The 19474-nt window shown below is 46.0% G+C and overlaps 1 protein-coding gene across 1 annotated transcript; it reads left to right on the forward strand.

Annotated features, from left to right (window-relative positions):
- Positions 1–7561: 7561 nt before the first annotated feature.
- Positions 7562–18285, forward strand: FAM83A (family with sequence similarity 83 member A; the record flags this gene model as incomplete). The annotated part of the gene is made up of 4 exons (XM_079984406.1): positions 7562–8044; positions 10495–10662; positions 13532–13656; positions 16812–18285. 4 exons carry the CDS (start codon positions 7562–7564, stop codon positions 17359–17361), a joined length of 1326 nt encoding a protein of 441 aa, XP_079840532.1. The 3' UTR covers positions 17362–18285.
- Between the last annotated feature and the right edge of the window lie 1189 nt (positions 18286–19474).

Below are 19474 nucleotides of genomic sequence, written 5' to 3' on the forward strand. Positions count from 1 at the left end.
CAGCAGGGTTCTTACTCATCAGATGCATGGGGCTTACTTTTGAGCAGGGTGGATAAAAATAAATGTGTGTGTGTGTGTGTGTATAGTTTTTTAAATTGTAATCATATTTTTAAAATTTAAATTGGATTTTTAAAATAAAATGCCTTTGGAGGGAAAATCTTCCTAAAGATCATTTTCTGTTTAAGTTACATTATAGTCCAAAGGCTATTCATCAGTAAATAAGGATTTGTTTTAAGTTTTTCATGTGTGCTAATTCAGTCTAAGGTTTTTTTAAAAAAAACCTTTTAAAAAAATGTTTAACCACATCAGTTAACAAACATGGATACATATGCTATAATGTTACTGTTTTAGTTAAATAAGTTGTTCAAATTGTTATTAATGAAATGTTTTTTTCTCTTTCCAATAAAGTACAGCAGAAAAGTTGTCCAAATATAAGCAGTTAACTTATTAAACCTCACCATAATTTCATAATTATCTGTATGTATTTCTAATAGTATAACCAAATCAGTAATTTTTGATATAACTGTAAAAACGACTTTGAAAAATTATTATTCCAAAAATGAAACCTTCATCTGGTTGTAAATATTAAGATCATACCAGCAAGGAGGAGTCTTTCTGTAGAAAAAAAAAAAGATTTAAATCAAGCCTTACTGACTAGTGATTTAAATCGATTTGATTTAAATCAAATCCACCCTGCTTTTGAGTGAGCATGCATAAAGCGGCTGACATATTGCAAGAGAGGATCTTGCACATGTCTACTCGGAAGTAAGCAGAGGGGCTGCAAACTTCGATTTTAAATGCATCCTCCATAATTAATACTTTCTGGGGAGTCCCGTTGAACTCATTGGGATTTACTTCGTCCGTGCACGTGCCCAGGATCCGGCCTGCAGGGATCCAACCCAATGCGAGCTGATTAAATAAACGATTGAAAAAAAGACATGCTCTCGCAACACCGTCCAAGCAGTTTGCTTGGATTTCCGCCCCTGTAGTTTGGATACCGTGCAATCTAGGTCAGTTTTGATGCAGGCGAGGAGCTTCACGGGCAACCCTAGAAAAGGAAATTCGGGGGGCAAAGTGCTGCAACGAAAGCGTTGCAAGGGTTGGGGTTTTGTGGTTTTTTTAAGGGTTCAGAAAAAAGTGCCGCCGTTGCCCCGTGTGAGGCTCGAACTCACGACCTTCAGATTATGAGACTGACGCGCTGCCTACTGCGCTAACGAGGCGCTCGGAGCGGTACGGCTGCAAATCTCCATGTGAAACGGGGAAACACCATCGACGTCAGCTGATCCTTCCTGCCCTGTAAGGTGGGGAGGGGCGGGAAGGGGGAGGTTTGCAGCTCCTGATCTTTGGAAGCTATAAAGAGTAGCACTCTCTCCCTTCCCAGCCCCAAACCTTCTCTCTCTCCCCCACTGGTTTCGGATAAAATAAAATGCAAAATTAAAAGGATGGCCCTGAAATGAACAAATGCATTATGTGCAAAAGCGCTGCCAATTCCTTGCTGCTTCAAATCGATGCTTAGCAAAAAAACTTTCCCAGTAGTGATGTATGGAAGTGAGAGCTGGACCATAAAGAAGGCTGATCGCCAAAGAATTGATGCTTTTGAATTCTGGTGCTGGAGGAGACTCTTGACTCCCATGGACTGCAAGAAGATCAAACCTCTCCATTCTGAAGGAAATCAGCCCTGAGTGCTCACTGGAAGGACAGATCATGAAGCTGGGGCTCCAATACTTTGGCCACCTCATGAGAAGAGAAGACTCCCTGGAAAAGACCCTGATGTTGGGAAAGATGGAGGGCGCAAGGAGAAGGGGGCGACAGAGGATGAGGTGGTTGGATAGTGTTTTCGAGGCTACCAGCATGAGTCTGACCAAGCTGTGGGAGGCAGTGGAGGACAGGAGTGCCTGGCGTGCTCTGGTCCATGGGGTCACGAAGAGTCAGACACGACTAAACGACTAAACAACAACAACAAAGCAAAAAAACAGTTTCAGATCAGGCAGATCTGCAAAGGAGCATGCTGCTGCTGTTGTTTAGTCGTGTCCGACTCTTCGTGACCCCATGGACCAGAGCACGCCAGGCACTCCTGTCTTCCACTGCCTCCCGCAGTTTGGTCAAACTCATGCTGGTAGCTTCGAGAACACTGTCCAACCATCTCGTCCTCTGTCGTCCCCTTCTCCTTGTGCCCTCCATCTTTCCCAACATCAGGGTCTTTTCCAGAGAGTCTTCTCTTCTCATGAGGCAGTGGCGTAGCGTGGGTTGTCAGAACCCGGGGCAAGGCAAGTAATTTGCACCCCCTAACCCGTGGATTTGCGCCCCCTAACCCGTGGATTTGCCCTAACCCCAGATGTTGCGCCCAGTGCGGCCGGCCCCCCCTGCACCCCCCACGCTACGCCACTGTCATGAGGTGGCCAAAGTCTTGGAGCCTCAGCTTCAGGATCTGTCCTTCCAGGGAGCACTCAGGGCTGATTTCCTGCAGAATGGAGAGGTTTGAATTTAATGAGGGATAGAAAAATCTTGGAATGAAATTTTATGGCCTTAGTGGAAATGTTTTAAGAGGTTAAGTGTAAATAGGTATATTAGTTTTAATGGGAAATAAGATTAAAAATATTTTAAGACAAAGGAGTTGCTGAGATAACTTATAGAAGTGGAATACAAAAAGGGAGGTGAGAGGAGGTCAATGAAACAAGGGAATGAAAGATAGATTATGGTAAAGGTACGTTGTGTGTTTTTAAATTGTTTTTGTTTTGTTTTGTTTTGTTTATTGTGTTTAGGTGTTAAGGTTGTGTTTTGTATTGTCTATATTGTATTGTTCCTTTTGTTCCTTTTTTCTTTTTCTTCTTTTTTGTAAGTTTTAAAAGTAATAAATATCATTTAAAAAAAAACCACAGATTGGATAGATTTGATCTTCTTGCAGTCCATGGGACTCTCAAGAGTCTCCTCCAGCACCATAATTCAAAAGCATCAATTCTTTGGCGATGAGCCTTCTTTATGGTCCAGCTCTCACTTCCATACATCACTACTGGGAAAACCATAGCTTTAACTATACGGACCTTTGTCGGCAAGGTGATGTCAGCATACCTAATGGCTTTGTATCCATGACCAGAAGCTGCCAGGGAGTCCACGAGCCAGGACGTGCTTGTCCTCCCTCCCATTGGAACCCGGAGGTAGACTGCTCCTGAACGGGAGGCTCCATTGAGCCAAGAATCAGGGACAACCTTCTCTTCCACGGCTTTGCTCTTCGCCTCCCCCTCCTCCCTTTTAAAATCAGCTACATACCTTGTGAGAATGAGCGACTTGCACCAATGAAAGACCTACATTGGCTCCCAGTACGTTTCCGAGCACAATTCAAAGTGTTGGTGCTGACCTTTAAAGCCCTAAATGGCCTCAGTCCTGTATACCTGAAGGAGCGTCTCCACCCCCATCGGTCTGCCCGGACACTGAGGTCCCCCTCCGAGGGCCTTCTGGCGGTTCCCTCACTGCGAGAGGCCAAGTTGCAGGGAACCAGGCAGAGGGCCTTCTCAGTGGTGGCGCCCGCCCTGTGGAATGCCCTCCCATCGGATGTCAAGGCGATGGACAACTACCTGACATTCAGAAAACATCTGAAGGCAGCCCTGTTCAGGGAAGTTTTTAATATGTGACATTTTAGTGTATTTTACATCTCTGTTGGAAGCCGTCCAGAGTGGCTGGGGAAACCCAGCCAGATGGGCGGGGTACAAATAATAAATTATTATTATTATTATTATTATTATTATTATTATTATTATTATGTGGAATATTTTATTTTGCTGGTTCTGAATGCATAGTGGATGGAGCCCAGTTCTTGTAGGATATATGCAAGAGAGAGAAAAATGATTCCACTATCCAATTATGTCAAATGCTTTCAGAAGATCTCAATGATTTGCATGGCTTTAGATGTCCTTAATGTTTTAAAAATTAAGGGGGGGGGTAATTGCATTTTTAAATTTCGTTTTTGTTTAATTGCATTTTTAATTTTTTTGTTCCTTTGGGAAGAAGGGCTAGGATAGAAACTTAATATAACTACATCAGCAATAATACATCAGCAGTTATTATTAATGGCTGCTGGCCATTAATGCATTAATGCTGAGAGGAACTTTTGAAAAGCTTTTGTAGGATCTGTGGGGGGACACTCAGTGCTGGATTTATGTATAACTAAATAAGCTATAGCTTAGGGCCCCACTCTCTTGGGGGCCCCAAAAAAATTTAAAGGGGGAAAAACTGGATGTACATTTCCAAAATATAAGATAAAAAACAAATAAAATAAAACCTACATACAGCAACAGTGTTTTGTGTTGTGTAGGCTCCTATGATGTAAGTAATGGGCCCTGCCTGCTAGCCCGCTCCCTAAAACATAACTGGTTTGTTCATATCTATATATAGGGTGCCTACATTCTGCATGGACTGGTTGCATGGCAACATGCGCAAATGGCTTTAGATACCTATTAGGCCCATAAATTACCATATAGCATATATTCAACGCAACAAACAGCAACAATTTGTTCTTGACAAAGGACAGCTGTACATATAAAGGGCCCCATTCCCTTCAGTAGCTTAGGGCCTCATCAAACCTAAATCCGATCCTGGTGACTCTAATTGGAAAAGGACCACCCCCAGACCTTCAAACAAGGGAAGGGGGAATTCAAATGTTCCTGAACTCAGAGCCCCATCAGGGGAAAGATTATGGGTCAGGGTGTGTGTGGAGAGCCTGTTTATAACAGTGCTGAGTTTTTGTTGTTGTTGCTGTTTTACTAACGTTAAAATTGTTTAATAGATTATCAATGCTGTATTGATTAGTTAATATGATATTTGCTTTCATTGTGATGTTTAGCTTATTTTTTTAATTGCTGCTTTGTTAGCAGTGTCTTATAGATTGAAATTGCTTCATTGGTGATTTATTGATTATTTTGTATTATTTATGTTGTACTGAAACTAAGTTAAGGTAAAAGTAAAGGTACCCCTGCCCGTACGGGCCAGTCGTGTCCGACTCTAGGGTTGTGCGCCCATCTCACTTAAGAGGCCGGGGGCCAGCGCTGTCCACAGACACTTCCGGGTCACGTGGCCAGCGTGACAAGCTGCATCTGGTGAGCCAGCACAGCACACGGAAACGCCGTTTACCTTCCCGCTAGTAAGCGGTCCCTATTTATCTACTTGCACCCGGGGGTGCTTTCGAACTGCTAGGTTGGCAGGAGCTGGGACCGAGCAACAGGAGCACACCCCGCCGCGATCGGCAAGTCCTAGGCGCTGAGGTTTTACCCACAGCGCCACCCGCGTCCCTACTGAAACTAAGTTTGCATTGTACTATTGTCGACCATTTCCACACACTCAACTTTTCATTCTTCTTCAGGACAAAATTCCATTTTCTATGCAGCTGGGGGTGGGGAGAAGCATTTGCTAACACAGCAGCTTTCTAGTCCCATGTCTTTTTTCCAATAGGTTTGCAACCTTTGAAGCATTTCTATGTATTTATCACAGACAGAGCCTCTAGGCTTTCCTTCAACAGCTGCATTACAGACAGCACTTGAACAGGCAAAGCATTTCCACCCCTGCCTTTCCATGCTGGGAAAATATTTAGCATTTGAATATTTGCCTTCCAGGCTTCTCTTAGGTGTAGGAAATGTGGGGAGCACACCTAGAAATTCATATCTACTTATGGCTTTTCATTGCTGAGCAATGCATGATAATACAGGCTGCATAATACAAAAGCATTTTAAAAGACCAAACAAGAAAAGACCCCAGTAATTTAGGCATATGTCATAGACTTTCACATTTCAGCTGGTCTGATACGAGCCGACAGGCCGCTATTTACCCGTCCAGTTAATGATGCCAAATGACTCTCTCCCATGTAATTGCCTTTAGCAGGTTGCTGGCTAATTGCTTTTTTTGTTGTTCCTGGTGCAGCTGCAAGCAGATGTTGAGGGCAAAACTGTGGTTCGTTAATGTCAAGTTAACTAACTGGACCTTAAAGGCTGGTGCATGATTGAAAATGGCAGGGAAAGGATCTTTGTATATTGCTCCTCACATACACTTCTGCACTGGGACTTTCTGCTCAACGGTTTACAGCAGGCTGTGATAATTAGAATTGCTAAATGCCTTTCCTGTTTAAAATTGGCCTGCAAAGCCCACCCCCGTGTTGCTATTAATTACAATAACAATAAACTACTGACATATGTCAAACATAAATGCTCTTCATTAGATAATAGACACATTTTCCTATAGTTTTATCCCTCCATGTGGTATAAAGGTAAAGGTAAAGGGACCCCTGGCCATTAGGTCCAGTCGTGGCCAACTCTGGGGTTGCGGCGCTCATCTCGCTTTATTGGCCGAGGGAGCCAGTGTACCACTTCTGGCTCATGCGGCCAGCATGACTAAGCTGCTTCTAGCGAACCAGAGCAGCGCACGGAAACGCCGTTTACCTTCCCGCCAGAGCGGTACCTGTTTATCTACTTGCACTTTGACGTGCTTTCGAACTGCTAGGTTGGCAGGAGCAGGGACCGAGCAACGGGAGCTCACCCTGTCGCGGGGATTCGAAACGCCGACCTTCTGATCGGCAAGTCCTAGGCTCTGTGGTTTAACCCACAGCACCATCCGTGTCCCTTCCATGTGGTATAACCTGGTTTAAAAAATAAAATCAAACCAGATCCCCTGTAACCTTAATACCAAGCTTTTATGCAGACATGGGTATGTGTGGAATAAACTTGCAACCTTCAGTGATTTAGTCTGGCCGTCCCCAAACTGGTGCCCTCCAGATATTTTGGATGACATTGCTGTTGGATCCCTGGCAATTGGTTATGCTGACTGGGCAAGCTGTTATGGTCCAACACATCTGAAGAGCAGAAAGGCAAACACTGGATGAATCGAGAAGGCAGTGAGGGGTCTTCAAACTTTTCAGGAAACAAGTTTCTACATCCCTTGGTGATTCTCTAGCTGTGAACATCTTGCAAGGGAGCTGGACTAAACATGACCTTCACCACACCTCTTTAAATCTGTAGGTGTCTGTCAAGACTGAGCTATTCCAATGTTATTCAGAAATGCTGCTTCTGTTTTCATTGCCTTGCCTGACTGAATGACAGGAGAAAAGGAAATCAGTTGATGAAATCATAACTGGATAATGAGCATCTGGTGGGTTGTGGTTCCCCCCCCTCCTTTCTTTCTTGGTCCACCCACCACCCACTTTCTTGGGCCCTGAGGAGAAGGTGTAGCTTTCTCAGATGAGCAAACTCATCAGCTTGGGACACCTGGAGCATAATTGTTACTGAAGTGCATCTGCTAAGCTTGCTTGACTTCTTCTCTTTAGAGAAACACCCACACTGTGGAATCGAGAAGAGAGGTGGTTAGGACAATTCGCCTTAGGCGCTGAGGGTTTGTGGGTTTCTTCGCTAACAAATTATGCTCTTGACAAAAGAGAGTTTGCAACCCGGCACCTCCTGATGTTGGATGTGGGACCCTACGCAGCTTGCAAGTGGTGTGTTGTTGTTGTTTGCCTAAGCCAGTACCACGCCAGGCCAGACCAGATCCAGCCCTCTGTTCGAGCGCATGGGCCTAGTGAAGAACCATGAATCGATCAAGACACATGGGCAAGATCCGGAGGCGGCTGGAGGACGTCAAAAACTGGTCCTTCCGGTTGGCGAAACTGGATTTCAGTCACAACGAAAGTGTCCGGCTGGCCACAGATGCCCTCTTAGATGGTGGGCTCCAGTCTTATCTCAAGGCCTTGGACGAAGAAGGAGAAGTGGACTTCTTGTCCACAGTGGAAGCTCAGTACATCAAGAGGAATGCAAGGGAGCCTTACTACGCCAGCGACACGCACCCCGATGGCGAAGCCGGGCCGAGGCAGAATAATGACTCCAGGTCCCTCCAGTCAGGGACGTACTTCCCTCTCGTCTCAGAGAGCAGCGAACCAGCTCTTCTCCACACATGGAGTGCGTCCGAGAAGCCCTACCTGAAGGAGAAGTCCAGCGCCACAGTGTATTTCCAGACGGATAAGAACAGCAATATCCGGGACCTCATACGCCGCTGTATCAACAAAACCAGTCAGGTATGGTGGGTGGGATTTGGGTGGGCAAATGGGCGAGCTTCAATATGCAGGCAGGCTAGGCCTGGAGAGGCAAGGATCAAGGGCTGTGGTGGCCAGGCAAGGAGACCAGGGTTCAAAGGTGCACTCAAGCTGTGAAGCTCACTGGGTGACTTTGGGTCAGCCACCAACTCTAAGCCCAAGCTGTCTGGTAGGGTTGTTGGGAAGATGATATGGAGAAAGGGAGAGCCATGTATGCCATCTTGGAGGAAAGGTGGGATAGGAATGCAATAATAAAACATTAAATGAGCCAAACGAAATAATAATAAATAAGCTAGAAGCTGTGTCAGAGTCCAGAGCTATTGTATGGTTTCTTGATGTGGTGAGAAGGATGGCAGATAGCTCAGTCGGTAGAGCACGAGACTCTTAATCTCAGGCCTGTGGGTTTGAGCCCCATGTTGGGTGAAAGAATCCTGCATTGCCGGGGGTTGGACTAGATGACCCTCAGGGTCCCTTCCAACTTTACAATTTTTATGAGCACAACATGTCAGCAGCACAGTGGACATTGTACCCTCTGCAATGCTGCAGGTCATTTGGGATATTAACTTATGGTCTCTGTGTGTGGTTTGGGAGCTGCATGGTCAGGGGGAAAACAATGCTGTCCAAGGTTGTAAAGACTGCGGAGAGAATAATTGGGTGCATTCTTCCCACCTTGGATCAAATCTATGCTTCCAGGTGTCATAAGAAAGCTGCAGAGATAGTGCAGGATAGTGCGCACCCCGGAAATGATCTCTTTCAGCTTCTGCCTTCTGGAAGAAGGTACAGGGTTATAAAGACCAAGACTAGCCGCCTGAGAAACAGTTTCTATCCAAATGTGATTTTGGTTTTAAATGCAGTGTAAGGTAGTCTCTATGGCATAGCTGTCAACTTTTCCCTTTTCTTGCGAGGAATCCTATTTGGAATAAGGGAATTTCCCTTAAAAAAGGGAAACGTTGACAGCTATGCTCTATGGGAGTATATTGTATTTAATTATGGGGTATCAGATTTTTTAGGGGGTTAACCAGGCTGGGATAGCAGGCATGTTGGTTTTTGAATGTCTGATGTAGATTTTTCAATTTCGTTGTTCTGTATGGGACACTGACAATAAAGAGTATCGTATTGTATATAGGAAGAACCTTAAAATGAATCATTGTCTACTCTGACGGACAGCAGCTCTCCAGGGTTTAAGGGAGGGGATGGTCCCAGCTGTACCTAGAGATGTTGGGGATTGAATTTGGGACCTTCAGCTGCAAGGCAGACGCTCTACCTCTGAACTCTGGTGTGCTCTGTTTGCGTGGAAGCAGCAAAGTCCCCATCCCTCCTTGCTTAATATGTGGCCGGAGGGGATGGACGACAATAATCTTTGAGAAAACCTTTCAGATTTATGGTTATCTCCTCTTACATTTTAACCTGAATGAATACAGAGCTTCCTTTTGGCAGGGAAGGACCTGTTATTTGCCTTTTCAGGAGCTAGCTAGAAGGGCGGTCGGGGGAGCATTCTCTACTACAGCATTTTGCAAGGATTCCCAAGAATACACATGATACCTTTGAAACACATCCAGAGCACGTTATTTCCATCCAATAATTATGGGAGTTGTAGATCACATCACAGAGTTACACCTCCCAGAAGATCCTACAGTGCCCAGTATGTGCTTTATGATACCCATTCAAGCCATGGGTTTTGGTTTCATGTGCTTCTTTGAGTTTACTGCGGCACCCATATGGATGGAAAAAGAGGGGGGCGATCGTTTGCCATCTCTGGCCTCTGCGATTTAAGCAGAACGCTATCCGCAGGGACTTGGACTTACAATATTGACCTACTTTTCAGGGCTGCTGGGAGGATGGTGGAGTTAAAGCTTGCTTTGAATGCTCAGCAAGTTCTGAATCAATACACTGGTACCTTGGTTCTCAAATGCCTTGGTACTCAAACAACTTGGAATCCAAACACTGCAAACCCAGAAATAAGTGTTCCGGTTTGCGAACTTTTTCTGAAAGCCGAGCGTGCTCTTGTTTTGAGTGTTATGCTTCCGATCTGAGTGCCACACTTCCATTTTGAGTGTTACGCTGAGGTCTGTCTGTTTTTGCTATTTATTTAATTTACGTTTTTGTTTTTTGCGGCTCCTTTTTGTGTGAATGTGCGGAACCCAGTTCAGCTATTGATTGATTGCTTGTGTGACTGCAGTACATTGCTTATTGCTTTCATTTTATGCATCAGTGGTCTTCTTAGATAGTAAAATTCATTTTGCATTACTTTCTGTGGGAAAGCGTGCCTTGGCTTTGGAATGCTTTGGTTTTGGAACGGACTTCTAGAACCAAGGTACCACTATACTGCCACCGGTCTGCTTGGCAGGTACGACGTTCCCAGGTCCTCAGAGTGTATTTTGGCTTGGCCTTCATCTGCCTCCCTCCCTTCCTCCTTCTGGACCCCATCCCAGGTCCTGGCTATCCTGATGGATGTGTTCACTGACACCGAGATATTCTGCGACGTCTTGGAAGCCGCAAACAAGCGGAGAGTGTTTGTCTACCTGCTGCTCGACCACAGCAACCTAAAGCTCTTCACCGAAATGTGCGACAAGCTCCATGTGGCCGAAGGTCACTTCAAGGTACTATTGCAGTCTCTAGTCCATCCTCCTCCCCAAGCCCCAACCAGCTTGAATCAAAAACAGCGATAGAAAGGTTGTTTTGGTGCACGTGTGTTGTCTTGGCTTAGCTTGTTTTAAGTAAAGGAGTGGGGGGGGGCGGGACCTCGCCCTCATTATTTTCTGACGGCCGCCAGCTTAGATGTCTTTAAAAGAGGACTTTTTTTTCTCCAATTCATGGAGAATCAGTGCAGATCCACACCATGCTTTTAAAAACACATGTTTAAAGCCAAATAATCCTGGGAACCACAGTTTCCCCCCTCACGGAACTACAATTCCCAGCACCCTTAGCAAACTGCAGTTCCGAGGATTCTCTGGGGGTTGCCATGTGCTGGCAAACATTTCTGACAGTAAGAGCTGTTTGACAGTCGAACGGGCTCCCTCAGTAGGTTGTGGACTTCATCGGAGGTTTTTTGACGGAGGTTGGATGTCTACCTGGCGGAGATGCTTTGGTTGAGATTCCTGCATTACAGGGGGTTGGACTAGATGATCCTTGAGGTTCCTTCCAATTCAACAATTCTATGTGCTTTAAAAGGGACGCGGGTGGTGCTGTGGGTTAAACCACAGAGCCTAGGGCTTGCCGATCAGAAGGTCGGCGGTTCGAATCCCCGCAATAGGGTGAGCTCCCGTTGCTCAGCCCCAGCTCCTACCCACCTAGCAGTTCGAAAGCATGTCAAGTGCACGTAGATAAATAGGTACCATTCCGGCGGGAAGGTAAACGGTGTTTCCGTGCGGCGCTCTGGTTCGCCAGAAGCGGCTTAGTCATGCTGGCCACATGACCTGGAAGCTGTACACCGGCTCCCTCGGCCAATAAAGCGAGATGAGCGCCACAACCCCAGAGTCGGCCAAAACTGGACCTAATGTTCAGGGGTCCCTTCACCTTTACCTTTATGTTCTTTAAAGGTATGGTGCAGATCTGCCCTGAGACTATCGGTGGTTGCCAACCCTGGTGGCTTGATACTGACATGGCTTTGTTCTACCTCTGCTGTCAGAGACAGTACACTTCTTGAAGGTGTACTCTCCAAAACCAAAGCCTTATGCTGGTTCTGTTTCCCCCAGAAACCAACTTTAAAACAGAACTATGCTATCCAAGCTGGTGCCCATCAGCCAGTCATGAGACAGTACACTTCTGATCACCAGCTGATGGAAACCACAGGAGGGGAAAACCCTCTTGAGCTCTGGTCCTGCTTATAGTCTTCCTCTGGGTATCTGGTTGTAGTTAGGGCTGGTCCTATATCTGATGACGTGGCCAATTCAAGGTAGCAGATTCTTTTGATGGGATCATCACAATGCTGTCTAATCTTCCTTCGGCTGAAGGGCTGCGGTTCACCCTTGGCCAACCCTCAGAGCTGAAGGAACATACCCACAGTGGGTGTGACCCAAAGCAGGTGTGGACCTTGGCACAAAACATGCCACGCAGATAGAAATAGGACACGAGGCTGCCCAGATCAGCTGCTGCTCATCGAGCGACCCATCTGCTGACTAGGAGGGGGCAATAAAGATACATGGCTCCCCCCCTCCAGTTTTTGGATTATTGGCACAATTGCTGGGTTGGGTGGGCCTTGGGAGTAAACCACGCCTGGATTAAAGGATGGCAAACCGTCAGCTCTTGGGTTGTCTGTTTTTGTAGGAGCAAGGAGATAATATGTCAGGGAATTTGGCTAGTGAATAGATCAAGCCCTAAAATCTGCATCAGCAACATTCTGTACCCCTGGTTCCCACTTGTGCTTAACGTGGGGGAGAAACAAACCCTTGAGGAGGAGCTTGGAAAGCAGATCGATGGGAGAGAGCAATAGATGAGGTCAAATGCATACTTTATGGCAGAAGTGGGCCGTACGGAGAGATTTCCAGCCTGCAACTGTCAAGCTTCATATTAGATGCTTGTACCTTATATTAGGGACGCGGGTGGCGCTGTAGGTTAAACCACAGAGCCTAGGACTTGCCGATCAGAAGGTCGGTGGTTCGAATCCCCCGCGATGGGGTGAGCTCTCGTTGCTCAGTCCCTGCTCCTGCCAACCTAGCAGTTCGAAAGTACTCCAGTGCAAGTAGATAAATAGGTACTGCTCCGGCGGGAAGGTAAACGGCATTTCCGTGCACTGCTCTGGTTCGCCAGAAGTGGCTTAGTCATGCTGGCCACATGACCTGGAAGCTGTACGCCGGCTCCCTCGGCCAATAAGGTGAGATAAGTGCCGCAACCCCAGAGTCGGCCATGTCTGGTCAGGGGTCCCTTTACCTTTACCTTATATTACAAACCCATCATATATGTGCCGAAAGCCTGGGATGACCCGGCGTTTGAAGGATAAAGCATCGGGAGCTGGAATTTCACCTTCGTACACCTGAAGGAACGTCAGATTTGTCAGGGAGATGGACGGTAGTGAGGTAGCAGAGGCAACTGGGAAAGCAATTTGGAAAATATCTGAGGGCTCCACATACTTTCGTAATTCTCTGGCCGGAATGGGGTAGGTTTCTACTGGAACTTAGAAGTGCATCAGAATGCAAGTGGTATTATTTACAAGTAACTATAGAAGAGCACAAATAAATAATGAAAAACAATTAATAACAGCTTCCAGAGAAACAGACACTCTAGTCCTTTTGCAGCAAAACCAACCAAGAATCTTGTGGCACCTTAACAATTTTTTTAAAAAAATGCATAAGTTTTTGTGGACTTTAGTCTGATTCGTGAGATGCACAATAACCATCAATATTTTATATGTCAATATTTTCCTCCAAGGAGCTGATGGCTTTGCATCATTTTAACCACACAACAACCCTGTGTGGTAGGTCAGGCCAAGAGATTGTGACTAACTTGTAGCATTTTTTGATAACTTCCCAGAATATTTCTGTTCGGAGCGTCACAGGGGAGGTTTACTGTGCCAAATCGGGCCGAAAATTCTCCGGGCAAATCCAAGAAAAATTCATCATCTCAGACTGGAGATACGTTCTGTCTGGATCGTACAGGTAAGCTCACCTGCTACATCCATTCACCCCGTTGCAAGAGAGGGTTGTGCTCACATCTGTCTTCTGTGCTGAAGCTTGTAGGAAAGAAGAACTTGACAGTTCATTTGCGCCGCTTGGCTGGTGAGAGGAACAATTTAAGCAGATGAGCAGCAGCAAGGTTACTACACCTCCCTTGCTGCTATATACATTTTTTTTAAAAAAAAAATTCTTCTGTGTGACTATATCACAAGCATAAATATCTCTAAGAAAAAGATTAACTTACTAGGCTGCCAAATGCACAAGTTGGCCCGACTGCTTCCGCGTATTTGGGTTGCCAACTTACTAAAATGATGTTTGAAGTTACAAGATGCATTTTAATCATGGCAACAGCTTTCAGAACACTTCATGGGCAATATTTCAGGAGAGCCCCCACCAAAAAGCATATGCTATATCAAACAAGTAGCCCCATCATATTCCTAAATGCATACTTGAAGCAACAGCACAAAGACAAGTTTAACACGTTGTTTAGTCGTTTAGTCGTGTCCGACTCTTCGTGACCCCATGGAACAGAGCACGCCAGGCACTCCTATCTTCCACTGCCTCCCGCAGTTTGGTCAAATTCATGCTGGTAGCTTCGAGAACACTGTCCAACCATCTCGTCCTCTGTCGTCCCCTTCTCCTTGTGCCCTCCATCTTTCCCAACATCAGGGTCTTTTCCAGGGAGTCTTCTCTTCTCATGAGGTGGCCAAAGTATTGGAGCCTCAGCTTCATGATCTGTCCTTCCAGTGAGCACTCAGGGCTAATTTCCTTAAGTATGGATAGGTTTGATCTTCTTGCAGTCCATGGGACTCTCAAGAGTCTCCTCCAGCACCATAATTCAAAAGCACCAATTCTTCGGCAATCAGCCTTCTTTATGGTCCAGCTCTCACTTCCATACATCACTACTGGGAAAACCATAGCTTTAACTATATGGACCTTTGTCGGCAAGGTGATGGCTCTGCTTTTTAAGATGCTGTTTAACATCATACAGTATTAAATTTGAACAGTTAACCCAGTGTTCCGACAGCCTTCATACAGGTGTCATTGTTTGTGCCTGAACTTTTGCAATCACTGCTTTTTTGGGGTAAAATAATAATAATGCAGTGCCAGTACTCATATATTGATAAAAATGAGAGAGGTACTGGCACTCTGTACCAATGAGCACCAATAATAATAATAATAATAATAATAATAATAATAATAATCACTGCTTGCAATCATAGGGGATTGAGGAGCATGATTTAGAGGTGTGCTCTCCAAAACAAAGTCCCGCCTTATGCTGGTTCTTCTTTTCCCCAGAAACCAACTTTAAACAGGACTATGCTAGCTTTGGGCTAGAAGAGATCTTCACACCCAATTAATTTTCTTACAAACACACACAAATGCATCTGCCTCGTCATGACATTGATATGCGGCATTAAGCAATATCTGGCACACCTGCCTGTGTTTTAGCTATGCAAAGCTAAATTATGCAGAAACCTAAAATCTCCCCTCAAGCCCCCAAATGGCGCATGTTGAAAAACAGCTGGTGACAGTAAGAAAACAAGCTGAAATCGGGATTTTCCTCCTTTGGTTAAGAATAGGCAGAGCCGGTTAGGGGATGGGAAGCAGGCGGAAAAACCCTCAAGCTCTTGGGGATATTCCAGATCCCTTACAATTCTAGCCAGTTTTACTTGCAGAGGGGGTAAAGAAAGCAACTTTTATAAACCCATGCAAGCCATTTTCCACCCAGTTGCTCAACAAGAAGAAAACCTGGACATATGGAACTTCTTTAGTAAAATTGCAAGTCAAAACACTTTTTCTTATATAGCCTGGGCTAGCTCAACCGGTAGAGCACGAGACTCTTGATCTCAGGGACGTGGGTTCAAGCCTCGCCTTGGGCAAAAAATTCCTGCATTTCAGTGGGTTGGACAAGATGAACCTCGTGGTCCCTCCCAAATCTATGAGTCTATGACTTGACCACTTTCCTACAGGCATCTGGTTGGCCACGGCGAGGGTAGAATGCTGAACTAGATGGGCTTACGTTCTTAAGTCCACATCAGTCCCTTGAGTTATGTGTAGAAGAGGCTATGTGTTGGTGCTGACCATTAAAGTGTTGGTAAGGTAAAGGGACCCCTGACCATTAGGTCCAGTCGTGGCCAACTCTGGGGTTGTGGCGCTCATCTCGCTTTATTGGCCGAGGTTGCCGGCGTACAGCTTTTGTGTCATGTGGAGAACCAGAGCAGCGCACGGAAACGCCGTTTACCTTCCCGCCGGAGCGGTACCTGTTTATCTACTTGCACTTTGACGTGCTTTCGAACTGCTAGGTTGGCAGGAGCAGGGACCAAACACCGGGAGCTCACCCCATCATGGGGATTCGAACCGCCGACTTTCTGATTGGCAAGCCCGAGTCTCTGTGGTTTAAGCCACAGGGCCACTCGCGTCCCTAAAGTGTTGGTATTGACCTGTAAAACCCTAAATGACAACGGCCCAGTATACCTGAAAGAGCTTCTCCACCCCCATCATTCTGCCCAGACACTGAGGTCCAGCTCCGAGGGCCTTCTGGCTGTTCCCTCACTGCGAGAAGTGAGATTACAGGGAACCTGACAGAGGGCCTTATCGGTAGTGGCGCCGGCCCTGTGGAACGCCCTCCCATCAAATGTCAAGGAATAAACAACTACAGTGGTACTTCTGGTTGCGAACGGGATCCGTTCCAGAGGCCCGTTCACAACATGAAAAGAACGCAACCCGCAGCGGCACATCTGTGCATGCGCGGGTTGCCATTTGCCACTTTTTGCGCTTCTGTGCATGTACGAGTGGCAAAACCTGGAAGTAACCCTTTCCGGTACTTCTGGGACGCCTCGGGACGTAACCTGAAAGAACGTAACATGAAACGGATGTTAACATGAGGTATGACTGTATCTGACTTTTAGAAGACATCTGAAGGCAGCCCTGTTTAGGGAAGTTTTTAATGTTTGATGTTTTATCATGTTTTTAATATTCTGTTGGGAGCTGCCCAGAGTGGCTGGGGAAACCCACCCAGATGAGCGGGGTATAAATAATAATAATTATTATGCCTTTCCAAGTTGTTAACCTGGATATTTTCCCCATCTTCCCCCCGCTTCACACCCAACCACCCACCTCCTCTTGCCTCCCAGCTTCACGTGGTTGTGCGGCCAAGTCCACCGCAACTTCCTCTCGAAGTTCACGGGCCAAGTGGTGGAGCTGTTTGACGAGGAGTTCCGGCACCTCTACGCCCTCTCCAAGCCTGTGGCTGGGTTGAGACCTCCGTCGCACACGTCCCTCTTCCTGCTCAACAAGAGCACGGCGGCCACCCAAGGCAGCCTCACCAACAGCAGCAACCAGGGCAGCCTCCGCACCCCGTCAGACCCCTTCAGCTGTCCGTCAAACCACAGCGGCTCACGGAGCAGGCAGCCTCCCAAGGCTCCTGTCCGCAGCAGCCACACGGCGTCGCCATCGCCTCTCAGCAGGGTCCACTCTTTCCACGGTTACACCACCTACATGAACCCGCAGCCAAACGGCATCCAGGTCAACTACTACCACAGGCAATACATCAGCGACTCGCCGGCGGTCCTTTACAACAAGGTCAACATCTACAGGCCTATGAGGATGAGGCAAGAGGATGTCAAAAGGGCACAGATGAACCCAGTCTGGAGGTGCCTTCACAATGCCAAGCTGATTGGATGACTTGACTGCGGCCAGGGGTTTGCCGTCTTTGTGGGAATGTTTAGGGATGCGGGGGGAGGATATATTGTCTAAGGTATCCTATCCCAACTTGTCTTTACAAGTTCAACAAAATCAGCAGAGTTAACATTCCCCTTTTTTAAAAACACACGCACAGCAGATAGCTTGCTCAGACTCGTTAGAGTCTCTGTAAATATTTCCTGGTATCTTCCCCGTTTAATCCCTCCTAAAATAAGACGCTACACAGACTTCGGTAAAGTATAAAACGTTTACTCAAAAGTAATCATCTGTTCACACAAAGGTTCCCAGAAGGCAGACTTAAAAGGTTAGAACATAGTTTAAATGTGGTGACTATCTCCTTATGGGAGAAAGCTCCCCTTTTCATCTCTTGGACTGGAGCTAAGGGTGCATCTTAGTAGTGCTGTTGTTAAGATGGCATCGATAGAGACAAGAGAGACAAGATGGTCGCCAGCCTGTGGTTCGGGTTCTTTCTTGAGAGGCCATGCCCATCTCAAGTTACACATAGGAAGTTTCGTCTCAGTCCTGGAAAGCAGGAAGTTCCAGCTGGAGGACTGAGACAACCTTCATGTCTACTCTGGCAATGTTGTGTTTGACTGCACCTGATTTTTACATCCCACAGTCTTTTCATCACGATGAGCGTGAATGGTTTGAGTACGGCGAGACAGTAGCCCAAAAATGTGACCTGGTTGCTCTTTCCACAGGTTGAGAATCTCAGTTGTCTTTTTTTTCTTTAAGGTGAAAAGTGACAATCTCCAGGGTGGCTAAGCAACATGAAAAATACATCACAGAATTGCATTAGATGCCTTAGAAATGGAAATCCAGGGTGTGGGGGGGGTTGTGGATAAAAATAATCCTAAAACTATACAGTGGTACCTCGGTTCTCAAATGTCTCCGTTGACAAATGTTTCTGTTTTTGAATGCGCCTCAGAAATCGAACGGCTTCCGCTGGGTGTTTTTCAATTGAATTTGTAGACAACCCTTTGTGCCTCAGTTTCCAAACATTTCTGAGCTCGAATGGTCTCCTGGAACGGATTACGTTTGAGAACCGAGGTACCACTTTAGTAGAAAGCTGATCAGGAAGAGTGTGCAGTTCATGATTTTGAGGAGTTTGTGAAACCAAACGCTGAGTTCAGTTAGATGTAAACAGACTCCATATTCATCAGTGGAGAAAGAAATGCACCCTAAGAAAAAACCCAGAGTAGACCTTGTTCTTGCCAAACCCTGAAGATCAGCGTACAGGCCAAATTCGTGCGCACACAAACAACTCCGTGCATGTGTGTGTGAGAAAGAATACAAGACCTTAAGACTGCATTTGAAAATAATCTTGAAGTCTAAAGTTTATATCCAACTAAGTTATACTCAGAGTGGAGCTATTTAAAATTAACGGATCGAAGTTTGTTGTGCCCACCACTTTCAATGGGTCTACTATGAGTAGGACTAACGCTGGATGCAAATCACTGAGAACACATGAAATCTTAGAACTGCTCATGGACTGCACCACTTCAGATCAATGATGAGAGAATCAAATGAACGAATGCTCCTCAGTTTAATTTAAAAAATAATAATAATCCATCTTTATAAACCAGTTGTCAGGGACTTCTAAACCTAGTCCTCTCCTGAATGTGTTAGCTTTGTAAAGGCCCCAGCCACCCCCAGCTCTGGTAACCCGGAGAAACGTTTCAGCACCTCTTTAGACATCTGTGTGAACTAGGCCAGATCACTGTAAATACAATCAGATGCCTTTTTATTCAGAAGTCCTACTCCTGGGTAAATACACTTAGGGCTGCAGGATTAAGACTTGTTTACGCAAAACCTAGGCTGAAGACGGTGCATTTTCTGCCCCTACATATTCATCTATTCTGTGGGCTAGAGAGGGGGAAAAAACATTGGGGAGGGGAAGGAGAGAGAACCTTGTTGTATTGGTGATGCTAATTTAGGCAAAACACCCACTCGCAGGATCTGTTTTACCCACTCTCAAACCTGCAATCCCTGGTGCCGTATCCTTTTAGGTCGCTGGGGCTACGTATCCACGGCATCTTCCTCATGTATATTGCTTTCATGTATATCTGCTCATTTGTACTTCCATGTTTCAGGA

The sequence above is a fragment of the Podarcis cretensis genome (genome assembly GCF_951804945.1).
Source record: "Podarcis cretensis genome assembly, chromosome: 7".
Lineage (NCBI taxonomy): Eukaryota > Metazoa > Chordata > Lepidosauria > Squamata > Lacertidae > Podarcis > Podarcis cretensis.